The 17,687-nt window shown below is 44.0% G+C and overlaps 1 protein-coding gene across 4 annotated transcripts in view; it reads left to right on the top strand.

Annotated features, from left to right (window-relative positions):
* MYO1A (myosin IA) overlaps positions 1-17,687 on the top strand; it is a 106,660-nt gene that overhangs the window by 30,973 nt on the left and 58,000 nt on the right. For 2 of the 4 annotated variants that reach the window (XM_056562509.1, XM_056562508.1), the window contains exons 2-3: positions 531-677; positions 8,617-8,732. In XM_056562509.1, coding sequence (XP_056418484.1) covers positions 552-677; positions 8,617-8,732 — 242 coding nt within the window. In that variant the 5' untranslated portion in view covers positions 531-551. Of the gene's footprint in view, positions 1-464; positions 678-3,599; positions 3,667-8,616; positions 8,733-17,687 lie in introns of those variants that run through there. The other 2 variants (XM_056562510.1, XM_056562511.1) reach the window with 2 other exon arrangements.

The raw sequence follows: 17,687 nt of genomic DNA, 5'->3' as shown, positions 1-17,687 counted from the left end.
AATGTAAAAATCCCATAGACTATATTGGGATTTTCTAACGGACGTTTAATGCCCAATTGTCAGGGTTTTCATAACGGAACATCAAACGGATCTTTAAAACGGATGAATTTTATAGTATGAAAGCAGCCTTAGATAACATCATCTCATGGACTTTTCAATTTGTTACATTAAAAACCCATTTAGATCTTGGCCAAATGACACAGTATTGAATCAGCTCTCGCAGTGTGAACAACACCTTATCAATGAATCAATTTGGAAGCACATGCATGCTATACATGCAGTGATGATAAGTACACATGGGAGGAGATTTATCAAAACCTGTGCACAGGGGTGCAGTTGCCCATAGCAACCAATCAGCTCGCTTCTTTCATTTTTAAAGAGGCCTGTGAAAAATGAAAGAAGCAATCTGATTGGTTGCTATGGGCAACTGGAGAACTTTTCCTCTGGACAGGTTTTGATAAATCTTCACCATGGACTTGTGTGAATGGTTGTTTATAAAATAATAAACTATTCCAAATTTTTTTTTTCAGATCCCAAGCCAGACATAAAAAATGGATTTCAATTCATCCTTCTTGGATGGCATGGTTGGGGTAGGGGACATGATTCTTCTTAATTCTCTCTCGGAGGATTCCCTACTCGAGAACCTAAAGGAACGTTTTAAGAATGATGAGATATACGTACGTACAATCGTATTTACTTAAATGTTTCATATTGACTGCTTTATTGTATATTTTGCTTTGTATGTTACACAAAAGAGAAACACCTGAAAGTGGATACAAATGTGGGTTTTTCTAAACTGTTTCCCAACTAGTGTGCCTCCAGCTGTTGCAAAACTACAACTCCCAGCATGCCCAGACAGCCGTCGGCTGTCTGGGCATGCTAGGAGTTTTAGTTTTGCAACAGCTGGAGGCACGCTGGTTGGAAGACACTGCTTTAGAGGTATTTAGGGCTGCAGCTAACGATTATTTGTAAAATCGATTAGTTGGCTGATTATTGGTTCGATCAATCGATTAACAAAAACAAAAAAACGGTATTAGGGGAATGATTAAATGGGTATTCCAGGAAAAAACTTTTTTATATATATCAACTGGCTCCAGAAAGTTATACAGATTTGTAAATTACTTCTATTAAAAAATCATAATCCTTTCAGTACTTATGAGCTTCTGAAGTTAAGGTTGTTCTTTTCTGTCTAAGTGCTCTCTGATGACACGTGTCTCGGGAACCGCCCAGTTTAGAAGCAAATCCCCATAGCAAACCTCTTCTAAACTGGGCGGTTCCCGAGACACGTGTCATCAGAGAGCACTTAGACAGAAAAGAACAACCTTAACTTCAGAAGCTCATAAGTACTGAAAGGATTAAGATTTTTTAATAGAAGTAATTTACAAATCTGTTTAACTTTCTGGAGCCAGTTGATATATAAAAAAAAAAAAAAAAAAAGTTTTTCCCTGCATAACCCCTTTAACTGGAGGATGGGAGGAAGTGGGGACCAATTGGTGAAGAATTAAAGGGGTATTGCGATTAAAAACATTTTTTTTTATATCAACTGGCTCCAGAAAGTTAAACAGATTTTTAAATTACTTCTATTAAAAAAATCGTAATCCTACCAGTACTTATAAGCTGCTGAAGTTGAGTTGTTCTTTTCTGTCTGACAACAGTGCTCTCTGTTGACACCTTTCTGTCTCAGGAACTGTCCAGAGCAGGAGAAGTTTGCTATGGGGATTTGTTCCTACTCTGGACAGTTCCTGAGACAAACAGAGGTGTCAGCAGAGAGCACTGTTGTCAGACAGAAAATAACAACTCAACCTCAGAAGCTTATAAGTACTGGTAGGATTAAGATTTTTTTAATAGAAGTAATTTAAAAATCTGTTTAACTTTCTGGAGCCAGTTGATATAAAAAAATGTTTTTAATCGCAATACCCCTTTAATTTTTCACCAAGCAATCCCCACTTCCTCCCATCCTCCAGTTAATCCTTCCCCTAATACCGTTTTTTTGTTTTTGTTAATCGATTGATCGAACCAATAATCAGCCAACTAATCGATTTTACAAATAATCGTTAGCTGCAGCCCTAAATACCTCTAAAGCAGCGTCTTCCAACCAGCGTGCTTCCAGCTGTTGCAAAACTACAACTAACATGCCCAGACAGCCGAAGGCTGTTGATATGGAGAAAAATAATTTTTTTGATCGGAATTCCCCTTTAACAGGGGGAAAAGAGAGGGGACAGTGCTTGAAGGGTTAACAGAGGGTAAGAGCAAAGGGACATCAACTGAAGGGTTAACAGGGGAGAAAAGAGAAAGGAGAGCACCTGAAGGGTTAACAGGGGAGAAAAGAGAGAGGAGAGCACCTGAAGGGTTAACAGAGGGTAAGAGTGAAGGGTTAACAGGGGAGAAAAGAGAGGGGACAGCACCTGAAGGGTTAACCAATGAGCCTTGCTGCAGAGGAGAAGGAGCAGTTTACAGACCTTAGTAATGGCTGTCCTCCCTGTACCAGGAAGATCTGGTAGTGCACAGGGGATGGAGAACAGAGCTTCTGGCCAGACAGGGGGCTCCCACAGGACTAGAGGCTTCTTATGACCGGAGACGCCGAGGACAAGGAGGTGGCGCCTGCTTACAGACTGCACTCTCTAGGTATCTCAGTGCAGGAGGCAGGCCAGCAGCATCTAAAAAAAAGCCCCCAGAGCCACGGGAGGGTAAGGGGAAGCAAAGGGTGACATTTAGGGGCAGACTGAGTAGTAACAATAATAAGTATACCTTTATACCTTGTTACTAGACAATGCACCCTAACAGCCAATTAATGGATAATGGAAATTGGCGCCGATTTCCAGTATGAATTTTTTAAAAAATAATATCGATTCATTGTTGCAGCCCTAGAGGTATTATTAAGAGAAACAACATAGTCTGCACAAAGGTGGTGGTCCCAGAACTGACTAACCCCCCCCCCCATCCTTATCGATATCTGTTTATATCAATAAAATAGCAATTGATGGCATAAGAGAGGAAGGACAAAGTATTTAGGATTTAGCTAAGTATTTAGTCCCTGTTCATAAAATATTCTGCATAGCAACCAATTTGATGACAAATGTGCCATATTTACACACATTGCTAATGACTCTTCCTTAGTATAGGCTATGGATACATTTGGTGTATATACTGGGAGCGCTGGTGTGAACATAGCTGTACCTATTCTTTATCGCACATCCTTTCATATCTGTTTCCTTCTTTTGTTTTTAACAAATACGGATAATAAAGTAAAATGGAAATGGCAAGGAACCAGTGAACATAGCCTAAGGTAGCATTGCTTCCCTACAGCCCGTTGTGCTGCCTTATTAGTAGATGCCTACTATAGTCTGCCTACTGTTCATAACATGGAAGCCGGCCGCATATATTCACTTGTAGGTGCATACAGATCCTACGCTGAGCACAAAACCCAGAAGTATATCTATATCTATATATATATATATATATATATATATATATAACTCAATGGGGGAGATTTATCAAAATCTGTCCAGATAAAAAGTTGCTGAGTTGCCCATAGCAACCAATCAGATCGCTTCTTTCAGTATTCAGAGGCCTTTTCAAAAATGAAAGAAGCGATCTGATTGGTTGCTATGGGCAACTCAGCAACTTTTCATCTGGACAGATTTTGATAAATCTCCCTCTATGTGTGTATGTATTTATATATGTATGTATGTATGTATGTGTGTATGTGTGTATATTCCAGCATCACTTCCAAACTTGGTACACATGTTACTTATATGTAAAAAAAAAAAAACATAGGATAGGTAATTTAACCCTTACTCACCCCTATTTGCGAGGGTCAAGGTTTTTGTTCAAAATTCCATACAAATCTATGGGAAATATGTTACGTCATAATTTCCAAATAGCTGGAGATATTTTGATAATACTTGGTCAGATGTTACTTATATGCCCACTAAAAATATAGGATAGTTAATTTAACCCTTAACTACCCCATGGGGTTTTTGTTTAAAGTCCAATGCAAATCTATGGGAAATGTATGTTCCCACATAACTTTCATACGGAGATATTTCAATAATACTTGGCACATGTTACTTATATGTCAAATAGACATACAGTACAGACCAAAAGTTTGGACACACCTTCTCATTCAGAGTTTTCTTTATTTTCATGACTATGAAAATTGTAGATTCACACTGAAGGCATCAAAACTATGAATTAACACATGTGGAATTATATACATAACAAAAAAAGTGTGAAAATATGTCATATTCTAGGTTCTAGCCACCTTTTGCTTTGATTACTGCTTTGCACACTCTTGGCATTCTCTTGATGAGCTTCAAGAGGTAGTCACCTGAAATGGTCTTCCAACAGTCTTGAAGGAGTTTCCAGAGATGCTTAGCACTTGCTGGCCCTTTTTGCCTTCACTCTGCGGTCCAGCTCACCCCAAACCTGAGTTCAGGTCCGGTGACTGTGGAGGCCAGGTCATCTGGCGCAGCACCCCATCACTCTCCTTCTTGGTCAAATAGCCCTTACACAGCCTGAAGTCGTGTTTGGGGTCATTGTTCTGTTGAAAAATAAATGATGGTCCAACTAAACGCAAACCAGATGGAATAGCATGCCGCTGCAAGATGCTGTGGTAGACATGCTGGTTCAGTATGCCTTCAATTTTGAATAAATCCCCAACAGTGTCACCAGCAAAGCACCCCCACACCATCACACCTCCTCCTCCACACCAGCACACCGGTGAAGTGAAAACCATTTCAGGTGACTACCTCTTCAATCTCAACAAGAGAATGCCAAGAGTGTGCAAAGCAGTAATCAAAAGGTGGCTACTTTGAAGAACCTAGAATATGACATATTTTCAGTTGTTTCACACTTTTTTGTTATGTATATAATTCCACATGTGTTAATTCATAGTTTTGATGCCTTCAATGTGAATCTACAATTTTCATAGTCATGAAAATAAAGAAAATTCTGAATGAGAAGGTGTGTCCAAACTTTTGGTCTGGTACTGTATATTATACTTACATTAACCCCTAATCTACCCCATTATGTGACGGATGGGATTTTTGTTTCAATTCCCATACAAGTATACGGAACTTCCAGTACATTACTCCACAAGCTCCGCTCTGCATCTCCTGGTGAATGCGTCAGTCTGGCTGGTAGGGCACACCCTCACCACATTCCATGCCCCATCTTGCAAAGACATGCCCACCCTTTAAGTTACACCCCTTTTATTTTCAGTTCACAATATCTTCATCACAACTCAGCCCCACCTGAATACAGGATATGAGGGCAGGATATGAAGAAAGGATTTGGGGTTGGGCTATGAGGAGGGGATATGGTGTCAGGATTTGAGCACAAAAGCCTCCTCCTTTGTTGCTTTTCCTCCCCCACAAGGATTAGGTAGGAAAAAAACGGGCAGCACCGGGTACTCAGCTAGTAGATCAATAAACTGTACTTTAGTGGAAATACATAGTCTTTTATTTTATAGGAAATCTGCATTATTTATGTCCTATATTCTAATGAGCAGTATATTTCCAAGAAAAGTAAAACAAATACAATACTTACAAGAAGTGGCTTTGCTGGATTCGACTCTAGAACATGAGCCAGTGATGACTGAGGATAAACCTACGACCTAGAAATTGTGACCTTGTACTACATTCTGCAGAGTAAGATAAGATTGGGAGATCAAATAAGATAGCAGAATACTATTAACCACAAGTGAAGATAAGTTATGTAAAAGATGACACGATAGTAATGATGAAGCCATTTCTTTTTTTATACATATTAAATATTTGTCTGTATCAAGGTATAAAACATAAGATTATTTCGTTATTAAGTAACAAAATCATTTTATATGATATAGATAGCCAAACCTGGTTGTTGAGTATCAATAGAAATCTAGCACACGACAATAAGTTATAAAGGCTTTGTTCGTGTCTGGGTTGGAGGGTCCATTAGGGGCCTCTGTCACAATTTCCCTCAAAAAGACTAGACCAAAAAAAAGATGCTAAGAAGGTAAAAACCATGACAAGTAAATGACAAGTAAATATGACAAAACATATTAGAGTCAAATGGGTGGCATTGGTGTCCATCGTTTGACAATCTGGCACTGCTATTGTGTGGTGAGGGTGTGATAAGGGCAGATGGCATTAACCCCTTGTGTTCCTGATGCCAGTGCGTGGTTTATCCTCTACACCACCCGAAGGTATACTGCTGGATCCTGGGCTAGGCACGGGGGGCAAATAATGACTCCGACGCCAAGTTACGGAACAACGGCAGCTTTACTGAGTCATACAGGTTTAACAGTCTATACAGCTTGGCTAGGCCCAAAGAGGTGACCAGTGACTTCAGAGACCAAAGGGCTTGCTGGGACTTATAGTGGACTTGGACAATTTGATACAGGGCCACGCTGACTTGAGACAGATTTATCTTGACTGAGACTGACTGGACAGACTTCACCCCGTTTGTAGCTTACCAGGTTTCACCTGTGGGGTAGTGGACTCGTGGCTGCGTGGTAGACTTTAGGCCTTCTCAGGACACCAGACACTATCTCAAGGCTTGACCTTACTGCAACTCAGCACTAAAGAGAGTGAACTAGCTACTCCCAGGGTTTATATGGGAGAGACTCTGGAGGGGTCCCATAGGTCACCCTGTAGTCACCTGGTCACTGACACCTTCCTTGGTTACAATCACATGACAACAGTACTTAAAAGTATATGGCAAATTATGTTCATTACAATATATAACATGGGTGTTTAACACTAGACAGGGAATATAAGTACAGGGGGCCCAGGGGTCACGGAATGGAGTCTGCCTGACAGGGCAGCAAGGGTACAGGGGTGCAACTCATGTACTGGGCCACCACAATTGTTTTTGCTGCTACATTGACAGACCAAACCAATGGAAATGCTAAGCTGTGGTGAAGCTTTATCTTTCTAACTACCAATTTACTCTTACTATAAAAAGATGCATATGATCATGGCCACATGTTATGGCCATGATATAAACAATGCTGCCTACATTGCCACAACATTGTTCGTACATTGCCTGCGACATGTGGGCGTGGATTATCACACATGCGCCAATATTGTTATATTACCGGCCCTCCCATTTTTAACCATATTATGAACACCTTGAGTATTGTTGCAGAACTGCTGTGAGTTTTTCCATATATCGTAGTAGCATTATCTGCTGTGAATGGGATTATCTGGGAAGCAGAAAAAGTATTACATTTCCTCTCTCCTTGGGGTCTCGCTTCCAGGTTTGTCTCGTCACTGCCTGACTTCTTCGTACCTTGCTTAAAGGGGAATGGCTAAGAGGGAGGGCCGTTACTATATCAATATTGACGCATGTGGGAGAAACCACGCCCACACGCCGCAGACAATGTACGAACTATTTTATGGCAATGTTGGCAACATTGGCAGCATCTACAACTCCCATCATGCCCTGACAGCCTTTGGCTGGAGAGTCACAGATTGAGGAACACTAACCTAATAGCTAATTCCAATTCCATTTCACTAGTCAACGCACACATATTCTTATGCTGGCGCCATGAACAATGAATTCATTGCACTTCAATGGTCACAAAGTCAGCAGATCATATTCAGTATATGGTGCAGTTTGTGAAATATGGTTTGATAAGTGGCGAAATGGGAAATACACAGCATCAATGCCAAGCCGAGAAAACTACAGCAGATGCCCAATGGCCCTTTTATCTGGGCCTTATTTTAGCAGTAAAGGAACCTCTGATCTTGGTCATTGGTGCTGATATACAGAGCCTTTGAAAGACTCGATTAGTTTTGCAGTCCTTCAAAATCATACATTTTCTGCCATACAACACCTATTTACACTGGATAATGGCGGAGATTTTTTTAAACCTGCGTAGAGGAAGACTTGTGCATTTGCCCATAGCAACCAATCAGATTTCTTCTGATTGGTTGCTATGGGCAAATGCACCACTACTCAACACAGGTGTTAATAAATCTCCCCCATTGTGCGGCTCATAATGATTTCATTGGCTGCACAAAAGATCCAATCAGCCGACGAACGAGCGTTTTCCAATTCTCTCCACTTCCAGTGTTTATAGTAAGATAGTAACATAGTTTGTAAGGTTGAGAAAAGACAAGAGTCCATCGAGTTCAACCTAAAACCCTACTGTGTTGATCCAGAGAAAGGCAAAAAAGCCCATGAGGCTGATGCCAATTGCCCCATGACAGAGAACAAACTTCCTTCCCGACCCCAATATGGCGATCAGAATAAATCCATGGATCAACGTTCTATCCATATAAATCTAGTATCCATAACCTCTAATGTTATTACTCTCCAGAAAAACATCCAGGCCTCCCTTGAACTTGTTTAGTGACTCAGACTTCACATCATGTGGCAGAGAGTTCCATAGTATCACTGCTCTTTCGTAGAGGATGCCCCCTTGTCATGGTTATTTAGGAATAAAAAGATCACTAGAACGATCTCTGTACTGTCCATTCATATATTTGAACATTGTGATTGAATTGGGTTCATTGTATACTATACATCTTCTGTGTTACTTACAATAAAATGTACATTTTTTTATAGTTCTGTGTCCTTTTAAATGCATAGATCTCACTTCTTGTGTCCTCTTCTGTATACCAGACCTATATAGGAAATGTAGTCATATCAGTGAACCCCTACAAGCAACTCTCCATCTACACACCTGAAAAAGTGGAGGAATATCGAAACTGCAATCTGTACCAGCTGAAGCCGCACATGTAGGTATAATAAAGGGAATCTTTACAGATCTGAAATGTCAATAAGATACAGGTGTGGGTGTCAGTGTATATCTCAAAGTGCAGGCCTCTCAAAGGGCAAGGTAAAAGATATGCAGAATTAGGCCAATAGCCTGCATGCTATCCATGGATGATGCATAGGCTACACATACCATTCAGATTTTTACTGCCTTGTGAGAAGAAAGCATTTGGAATGCATGTGCATTAAACCTTGGACATATAAGAAGTATACATACACAGAAGAGCAATGCTTCTAGTTAAATGTTTTTTTTGTTTTTTTTTTACAAAAATATGGTTAATTCTACAGTCACGGCTTAAATCCCTTCAATTCTCCTGACTTCTCTGTATCCCATCTCTGCCTTTAGAACTGCTATTGACATGTTATAGTAAGTGACAGAAGATAAACAACGTATCCTTAACAAAAAGACTATCTAACATGATGTGCTAAAAAGACTGTCAGTGTACTGGGGAAGGGGAAAAGGAAATGTACTGGAGGCTGGTGTACACGAGGGAATATTTCTTCTGGGAAATACTAAAACTGTGTAAGATAGATAAGACAGACAGACAGATAGGTAGGTAGATATTGTAGATAGATAGAATATGTGAAATAGATATATAATAGATAGATAAATAGATAGAATATGTTAAATAGATAGAATATGTGAAAATGATAGATAGAAACCTTCCTTGACTTTTCACAGTGCTGCTTTCATTGTACTTAGATATGTAAAGATAGATAGATAGATAGATAGATTATGTGGAATAGATAGATAATAGATAGATAGATAGAAAACAAAGACAGCAGCACTCCGTTTGAGATGAATTAGTGCGTGGCTTTATTCATCAGGATTAGGTACGTTTCGGCGGTCTCACACAGCCACTATCAAGCCCTTGATAATGCGTGGCTTGATAATGGCTGTGTGAGACCGCCGAAACATAGCTAATCCGGTTAATAAAGCCACGCACTAAAAATACAACTCGATGCGTATAAACTTCTGTTCCTCTCCTGGATGGGAAGGAGGAATCTGCTCCAAACGTATGTGGTCCCATCTGTACTCTATTTACTCCGCATGGCTCCCCTGAAACTCCCACCTAGCCATCTTCGCCAATGGAAACAGGAGTTTTCTTCTTTTCTCTGGTCGTCCAAACGACCTCGCCTACCTCACTCGCTACTAACCAAACCCAAACATTTAGGGGGCCTGGGCATCCCAGACGTATCACAATTGTACACAATGACACACTTGCAGAGATGGATAGAGATTTCCTCTGGTACCAGCCTCCTGCAAGGTATCATGTTAGAGATGTCACAACTGACGTCACCTGGTGTGTCCGACCTGCAAGCTACATGGCTGCCCACACGGAACCTCATATCAAAGATTTCAAACCCTCTGCTAGTAGGTACATTGACGGTGAAACAGGCCTATGACAAACAGAGACAGTGGGACGCCTTCACCTCGCACACAATCTCACCCTTACTACCCGGCTCTTTGATTCCAAGCATCTTACCCCACTCAACACATGCTCAATCTGACATTTGGTCCAAATTAAATTCTATCCCAATCAAAGACATATGCCTGGAAAACTCACCCCCAACTCAAGAGTTACTACATTCCCTTCTACCGAATAGAACTCTACACTTCCTACACATACAGGCTATACAGGGCATGTGCCGGGCATTGCTCAAGGTGTACGTCGTAAGGAAAGACCCCACTTGGTTGGAGACAGCATCGCAGTCAGCAGCGGAATCTAAAATTAGACTCCCATTTATTCGTTCCCATATCAATAGAGAAGGGGGAAATGCTTATCCTTTGTACCTATTGTCCTGGGAGAAAGAATTGGGTTTGTCACTGACGACGGAGGAAAAGTCAGTGGTGTTAAAAAACTCCCATGGCTTTTCAAAATGTGTGAAACTCCAAGAAAACCACTTTAAGCTCATCTCAAGATGGTATAGGACCCCTGAACGATTATATAATTGGGGCCTCTCCCCTACGGGTGAATGCTGGAGAGGCTGTAAGCAAACTGGCTCTCTATCACACTTGTGGTGGACTTGCCCGTCAATCACTGATTATTGGAAGGCAGTGGGACAACACATAGACTTGATTCTAGGCAGAAAAGTACACTTGACCCCACAGCTAGTGCTCTTGGGCTTACCCCATGGGGGAAATACCCTGCACAAACACTCACTTCTGGCTCATCTGTTGGCAGCGGCAAAATTATTAATACCTCTCCACTGGAGACAGCCTAATCCCCCAACTTTGCAAGAATGGCTAGCAAAGGTAGCCAGTATTTGTAGATTAGAAGAACTATCTAGCTGGAGTATCCGCTCATACGACAAATACTGTAAAACGTGGTACCCTTGGATTCACTTCAAGGAGACAATACAGGCAAATATTGACACAGCAGGAGCTGGTGACACCTCAGTATCCCAGTGTAATCAGTAGACCCATGACATAGTCCATTGACCTACCCTTCACCCCCCCCTTTCCCCCCCCCCCTTTCCCCCACTTTTCTCTCATCTCCTCCTCGTTCTCCTATGCCTTTCACTTTACCTCTCTTCTTTTTCTTTCTTACTCGCTAATTGTTTACCTTAGCAATTTAGATACAAATGACTTTCAATAGTTTGTTGATTTAATTCGATAAGTGAAAGATACACGGAACGTCTTTTTACCGCTGCCCTTTGACGCAGTTCGAGGTAACGCTAGACAGATTACTTCTAATTCATATTAAGAAATGTATACCCATATGACAGCACCTTTAGTTGCCTTAGATTGTGAACAGGAGTTCATTGTATCTTTGAAGGTATTGACTTTTTCGATTCATGCTCAAGCAATGTTGATTTACAGCTTTGTCAATTTATGCTTCACAACTTTGTCTTATATTGGTTGAAAAAACTAAATAAAGATTTGAAAAAAAAAAAAATAATAAAGCCACGCACTAGTTCATCACAAACGGAGTGCTGCTGTCTTTGTTTTCTTGCTGCTGAGGAGCACCTAACCAGGACTCTGCAGCCTGCACCCGAACACAATAGGAGTGCTGCTTTCCTTTGGACTTAGATAGATAGATAGATAAATACAAAAAAAGGATAAGTTGGCCAGCACATACTGATACCAAACTATTGCATGGACCCGGCATACAGGTGCACACTGCTAGGTCACCTTATCGTGGTGGGATGGTCCAAACTATTTGGCCAAATGGTAAGCGAAGCCCCCCAATTTTTCATTGTAGCAATATAGCATTTCATGTTTTATCTGTATCTTTGTGCTAGCAGTGTGCTGCTGTATTCTCCTGCTTGTAGATAGATAGATAGATAGATAGATAGAACTCCAAAGAAGCAGCACATCCGCCGGTTCACAATAAATAGTATTAAGGTGCACGCAGTTATAGGAGACTTGGTTAAGGACCCCAGCTTCAATAAAAGGAGAAAGGACCACAGCGCACAGAGAATCTTCAGTGCAAAAAACTGTTATTTATTCCATCTTCAGCAAGAAATGAAAAAAAGTGCAACATTTCGGTAATCTCACACCACCATCTTCAGGCCTGGTGGTGTGAAACTACCGAAACCTTGCACTTTTTTGTATTTCTTGCCGAAGATGGAATAAATAACAGTTTTTTGCACTGAAGATTCTCTGTGTGCTGCGGTCCTTTCTCCTTTTAGATAGATAGAATATGTGAACTAGATAGATAATAGATAGATAGATAGTGCTGGAGTGCTGCAATTCCTTTTATTGTTTTTTGTATCTTAGGAGCCCTGGACCAAGGCTGTTTTGGATTGTTGGCACCCGCATATCTGCATATTGATTGTGCTGCTTCTTTTGATTCCTGTAGATAGATAGATAGATACATAGACAGACAGACGGACAGATAGATAGTAATCTCCCGTCACTTTTTGGCAGTGCTGCTTTAGTTGGACTTAGATGTACTCATCCTAGTATACGTAATATAATAACACCAATGGTATAGTAAATAGAATTATTTTTCTGAACTTGCCGTCCTCATGGGGCCATTACCATGTGCTATATATATATATCCACTCAGCAGTTATATAGCAATGACAAAGGAAAAATAGGAACAGTAGGAAGGAAATAGCACTTTATCCAACATACCCAGACTTAGCATGGCATGTTCAGACCTCACAAGCTGATTGTGAATGATTTGTTGTCTTTTAACACTTTCCTACTGTCACGATTCGGCAGGCTGGAGGTGGATCCTCTGTGCCAGAGAGGGATAGGCGTGGACCGTGCTAGTGGACCGGTTCTAAGCTGCTACTGGTTTTCACCAGAGCCCGCCGCAAAGCGGGATGGTCTTGCAGCGGCGGTAGCAACCAGGTCGTATCCACTAGCAACGGCTCAACCTCTCTGACTGCTGAAGATAGGCGCGGTACAAGGGAGTAGACAAGAGCAAGGTCGGACGTAGCAGAAGGTCGGGGCAGGCAGCAAGAATCGTAGTCAATATGGCAATAGCAGGAGGTCAAGTACACAGTATGGACAAACACAGTAAACGCTTTCTCTAGGCACTAAGGCAACAAGATCCGGCAGGGGAGTGCAGGGGCAGTGATCAGATATAGTCTGGGAGCAGGTGGAAGCCAATTAAGCTAATTGGGCCAGGCACCAATCATTGGTGCACTGGCCCTTTAAGTCTCAGAGAGCTGGCGCGCGCGCGCCCTAGAGAGCGGAGCCGCGCGCGCCAGCACATGACAGCAGGGGACCGGGATGGGTAAGTGACCTGGGATGCGATTCGCGAGCGGGCGCGTCCCGCTGTGCGAATCGCATCCCCGACGGCCATGACAGTGCAGCGCTCCCGGTCAGCGGGACTGACCAGGGCGCTGCGGGGAGAGAGACGCCGTGAGCGCTCCGGGGAGGAGCGGGGACCCGGAGCGCTAGACGTAACAGTATCCCCCCCCCTTAGGTCTCCCCTTTTCTTTGTCCGGTAACTGCCTCCCCTGGGATGAGGACACCGGGAAAGAATGGAGGGTTTCCTCAATGGCAGGCAGTACAGCAGGAGTGGGAATGGGGAGGGAGGGCAGAGGGCGAAGCCTGGCACGGGGCAGTGTGACACCAGGACGGGGGCCATGAGGAGGCACTGAGGCTTGCCTGACGGGACTGGGAGGGGGGGAGAGGCACTTCCTATGGCAGGCAGAGTCCCAGTTCTTGATCTCCCCGGTGGTCCAATCAAGGGTGGGAGAATGAAGCCGGAGCCATGGCAGACCGAGGAGGACCTCAGAGGTACAGTTGGGAAGGACGAAGAACTCAATGACTTCATGATGGGGTCCTATACACATCAGGAGGGGTTCTGTGCGGTAACGCACGGTGCAATCCAACCTGACTCCGTTGACCGCGGAAATGTAGAGCGGCTTGACGAGACGGGTCACCGGGATGCGGAATTTATTCACCAAGGAATCCAGAATAAAATTCCCAGAGGCACCAGAGTCCAAGCAGGCCACGGCTGAGAGGGAGGAGTTGGCTGCAGGAGAAATCCGCACGGGCACCGTGAGACGTGGAGAAGCCGACTTTGAATCAAGAGACGCCACACCCACGAGAGCTGGGTGCGAGCGTGCGTTTCCCAGACGTGGAGGACGAATAGGGCAATCCACCAAGAAATGTTCGGTACTGGCACAGTACAGACAAAGATTTTCTTCCCTACGGCGATTCCTCTCTTCCTGGGTCAGGCGAGACCGATCCACTTGCATGGCCTCCTCGGCGGGAGGCCCAGGCGTAGATTGCAACGGAGACTGTGGGAGAGGTGCCCAGAGATCTAAGTCTTTTTCCTGGCGGAGCTCTTGATGTCTCTCAGAAAAACGCATGTCAATGCGGGTGGCCAAATGGATAAGTTCTTGCAGGTTGGCAGGAATCTCTCGTGCGGCCAGCACATCCTTGATGCGACTGGATAGGCCTTTTTTAAAGGTCGCGCAGAGAGCCTCGTTATTCCATGATAATTCGGAAGCAAGAGTACGAAATTGGATGGCGTACTCGCCCACTGAAGAATTACCCTGGGCCAGGTTCAGCAGGGCAGTCTCGGCAGAAGAAGCTCGGGCAGGTTCCTCAAAGACACTTCGAATTTCCGAGAAGAAGGAGTGTACAGAGGCAGTGACGGGGTCATTGCGGTCCCAGAGCGGTGTGGCCCATGACAGAGCTTTCCCAGACAGAAGGCTGACTACGAAAGCCACCTTAGACCTTTCAGTAGGAAACTGGTCCGACATCATCTCCAAGTGCAGGGAACATTGCGAAAGAAAGCCACGGCAAAACTTAGAGTCCCCATCAAATTTGTCCGGCAGGGACAAGCGGAGGCTAGGAGCGGCCACTCGCTGCGGAAGAGGTGCAGGAGCCGGCGGAGAAGATGGTTGTTGCTGCTGTAGCTGTGACTGAAATTGCTGTAGCTATGACTGAAGCTGCTGTAGCTGCGACTGAAGTTGCTGTGTCATGGTGGTCAAGTACGACAGCTGGTGATCTTGTTGGGCGATCTGTCGGGCTTGCTGGGCGACCAGCGTAGTGAGGTCAGAGACAACTGGCAGGGGAACCTCAGCGGGATCCATGGCCGGATCTACTGTCACGATTCGGCAGGCTGGAGGTGGATCCTCTGTGCTAGAGAGGGATAGGCGTGGACCGTGCTAGTGGACCGGTTCTAAGCTGCTACTGGTTTTCACCAGAGCCCGCCGCAAAGCGGGATGGTCTTGCAGCGGCGGTAGCAACCAGGTCGTATCCACTAGCAACGGCTCAACCTCTCTGACTGCTGAAGATAGGCGCGGTACAAGGGAGTAGACAAGAGCAAGGTCGGACGTAGCAGAAGGTCGGGGCAGGCAGCAAGAATCGTAGTCAATATGGCAATAGCAGGAGGTCAAGTACACAGTATGGACAAACACAGTAAACGCTTTCTCTAGGCACTAAGGCAACAAGATCCGGCAGGGGAGTGCAGGGGCAGTGATCAGATATAGTCTGGGAGCAGGTGGAAGCCAATTAAGCTAATTGGGCCAGGCACCAATCATTGGTGCACTGGCCCTTTAAGTCTCAGAGAGCTGGCGCGCGCGCGCCCTAGAGAGCGGAGCCGCGCGCGCCAGCACATGACAGCAGGGGACCGGGACGGGTAAGTGACCTGGGATGCGATTCGCGAGCGGGCGCGTCCCGCTGCGCGAATCGCATCCCCGACGGCCATGACAGTGCAGCGCTCCCGGTCAGCGGGACTGACCGGGGCGCTGCGGGGAGAGAGACGCCGTGAGCGCTCCGGGGAGGAGCGGGGACCCGGAGCGCTAGGCGTAACACCTACTTTGTGTATCCTACCTGTATACAGTGATGGTGTGGGTAGAGTAGATATGCTTTGGTTGACCTTTGTGCAGTGGTTGACCTCTGATTCTATCAATATGATCCCCTAGACCCCATATTTAAAGGGGTACTCTGGGAATTTTTATTATTATTTTTTTTTTAATCAACTGGTGCCAGAAAGTTAAACAGATTTGTAAATTACTTCTATTAAAAAAATCTTAATCCTTCCTGTACTTATTAGCTGCTGAATACTACAGTGGAAATTATTTTCCGTTTGAAACACAGAGCTCTCTGCTGACATCACGAGCACAGTGCTCTCTGCTGACATCTCTGTCATTTTAGGAACTGTCCAGAGTAAAAGGAAATCCCCATAGCAAACATATGCTGTACTGGACAGTTCCTAAAATGGACAGAGATGTCAGCAGAGAGCACTGTGCTCATGATGTCAGCAGACCTCTCTGTGTTTCAAAAAGAAAAGAATTTCCTCTGTAGTATTCAGAAGCTAACAAGTACAGGAAGGATTAAGATTTTTTAATAGAAGTAATTTACAAATCTGTTTAACTTTCTGGCACCCGTTGATTTAAAAAAAAACCGGAGTATCACCGGAGTATCCCTTATTGCAATGTATAAAACACTAATCGGATGTCTCCAACATCATGTCCTCTTTCTATGTGAAACTATATCCTTCAAAAGCTGAATTTCTTTTAGTTTTCACCATCTACTAACCTTTCAAGTGTGTTCCTGGAATTAAAAACAAAACAAAAACAACAAAACCTTTGACATATCACAGAGACAAATCAAAAGCTTTGATCAGTTGGGGTCTCAGCTAGAGCCCTCACTAGGAGAATGAGCGAGGATAATCGCATGTTAGCGAGCCTTACTTCATGGATCTCAGTTATCTTTGCCTGGCTGCTCCATTACAAGTGTAGTACTACTATAACTCCTAGGCAACACACCCGCTGTCTTGGGGTTATGCTTAATGGATCACTTGCACAGTTATGTCAACTTCATCCCAAAAACATCTCCACAATCTGCCCTTTTCTTGTAAGTCAGTGGTCTCCAAACTGTGGGCCTCCAGCTGTTGCAAAACTACAACTGCCTGCATGCCCGGACAGCCAATTGCTGTCCGGGCATGCAGGGAGTTGTAGTTTTGCAACAACTGAAGGTCCACAGTTTAAAGACAATTTCTGTAAGTCACCTTATACTCATCAAGTTCACCAAAAACACACTCCACACTGCTGCACCCCTTTACATCTTCCTGGCATCCTTTTTGACTATCTCACCTTCAGCCAGTGATCTACAATTAAAGTGTACCCATCCTATCACAGAAAAAATATGATTCTTATGTTATGTTACTCACTAGGTCATGCAGATGCTTAAAGGGGTACTCCGCCCCTAGCATCTTATCCCCTATCCAAAGGATAGGGGATAAGATGTCAGATCGCCGGGGTCCCGCTGCTGAGGACCACCGGGATCTTCCCTGCGGCACCCCGCTATCATTACTGCACAGAGCACACTCGCTCTGTGCGTAATGACCGGCGATACAGGGGCCGGAGCATCGTGACGTCATGGCTCTGCCCTCTCGTGACGTCACGGCCCGTCCCCTTTATGCAAGTCTACATAGACTTGTATTGAGGGGGCAGGCCGTGACGTCACGAGGGGGCAGAGCCATGACGTCACGATG

Source organism: Hyla sarda, chromosome 2 (assembly GCF_029499605.1).
Source record: "Hyla sarda isolate aHylSar1 chromosome 2, aHylSar1.hap1, whole genome shotgun sequence".
NCBI classification, from domain to species: domain Eukaryota; kingdom Metazoa; phylum Chordata; class Amphibia; order Anura; family Hylidae; genus Hyla; species Hyla sarda.
Note: the sequence above shows the minus strand (reverse complement) of the source record. Positions and strands in the feature narration are given on the sequence as shown.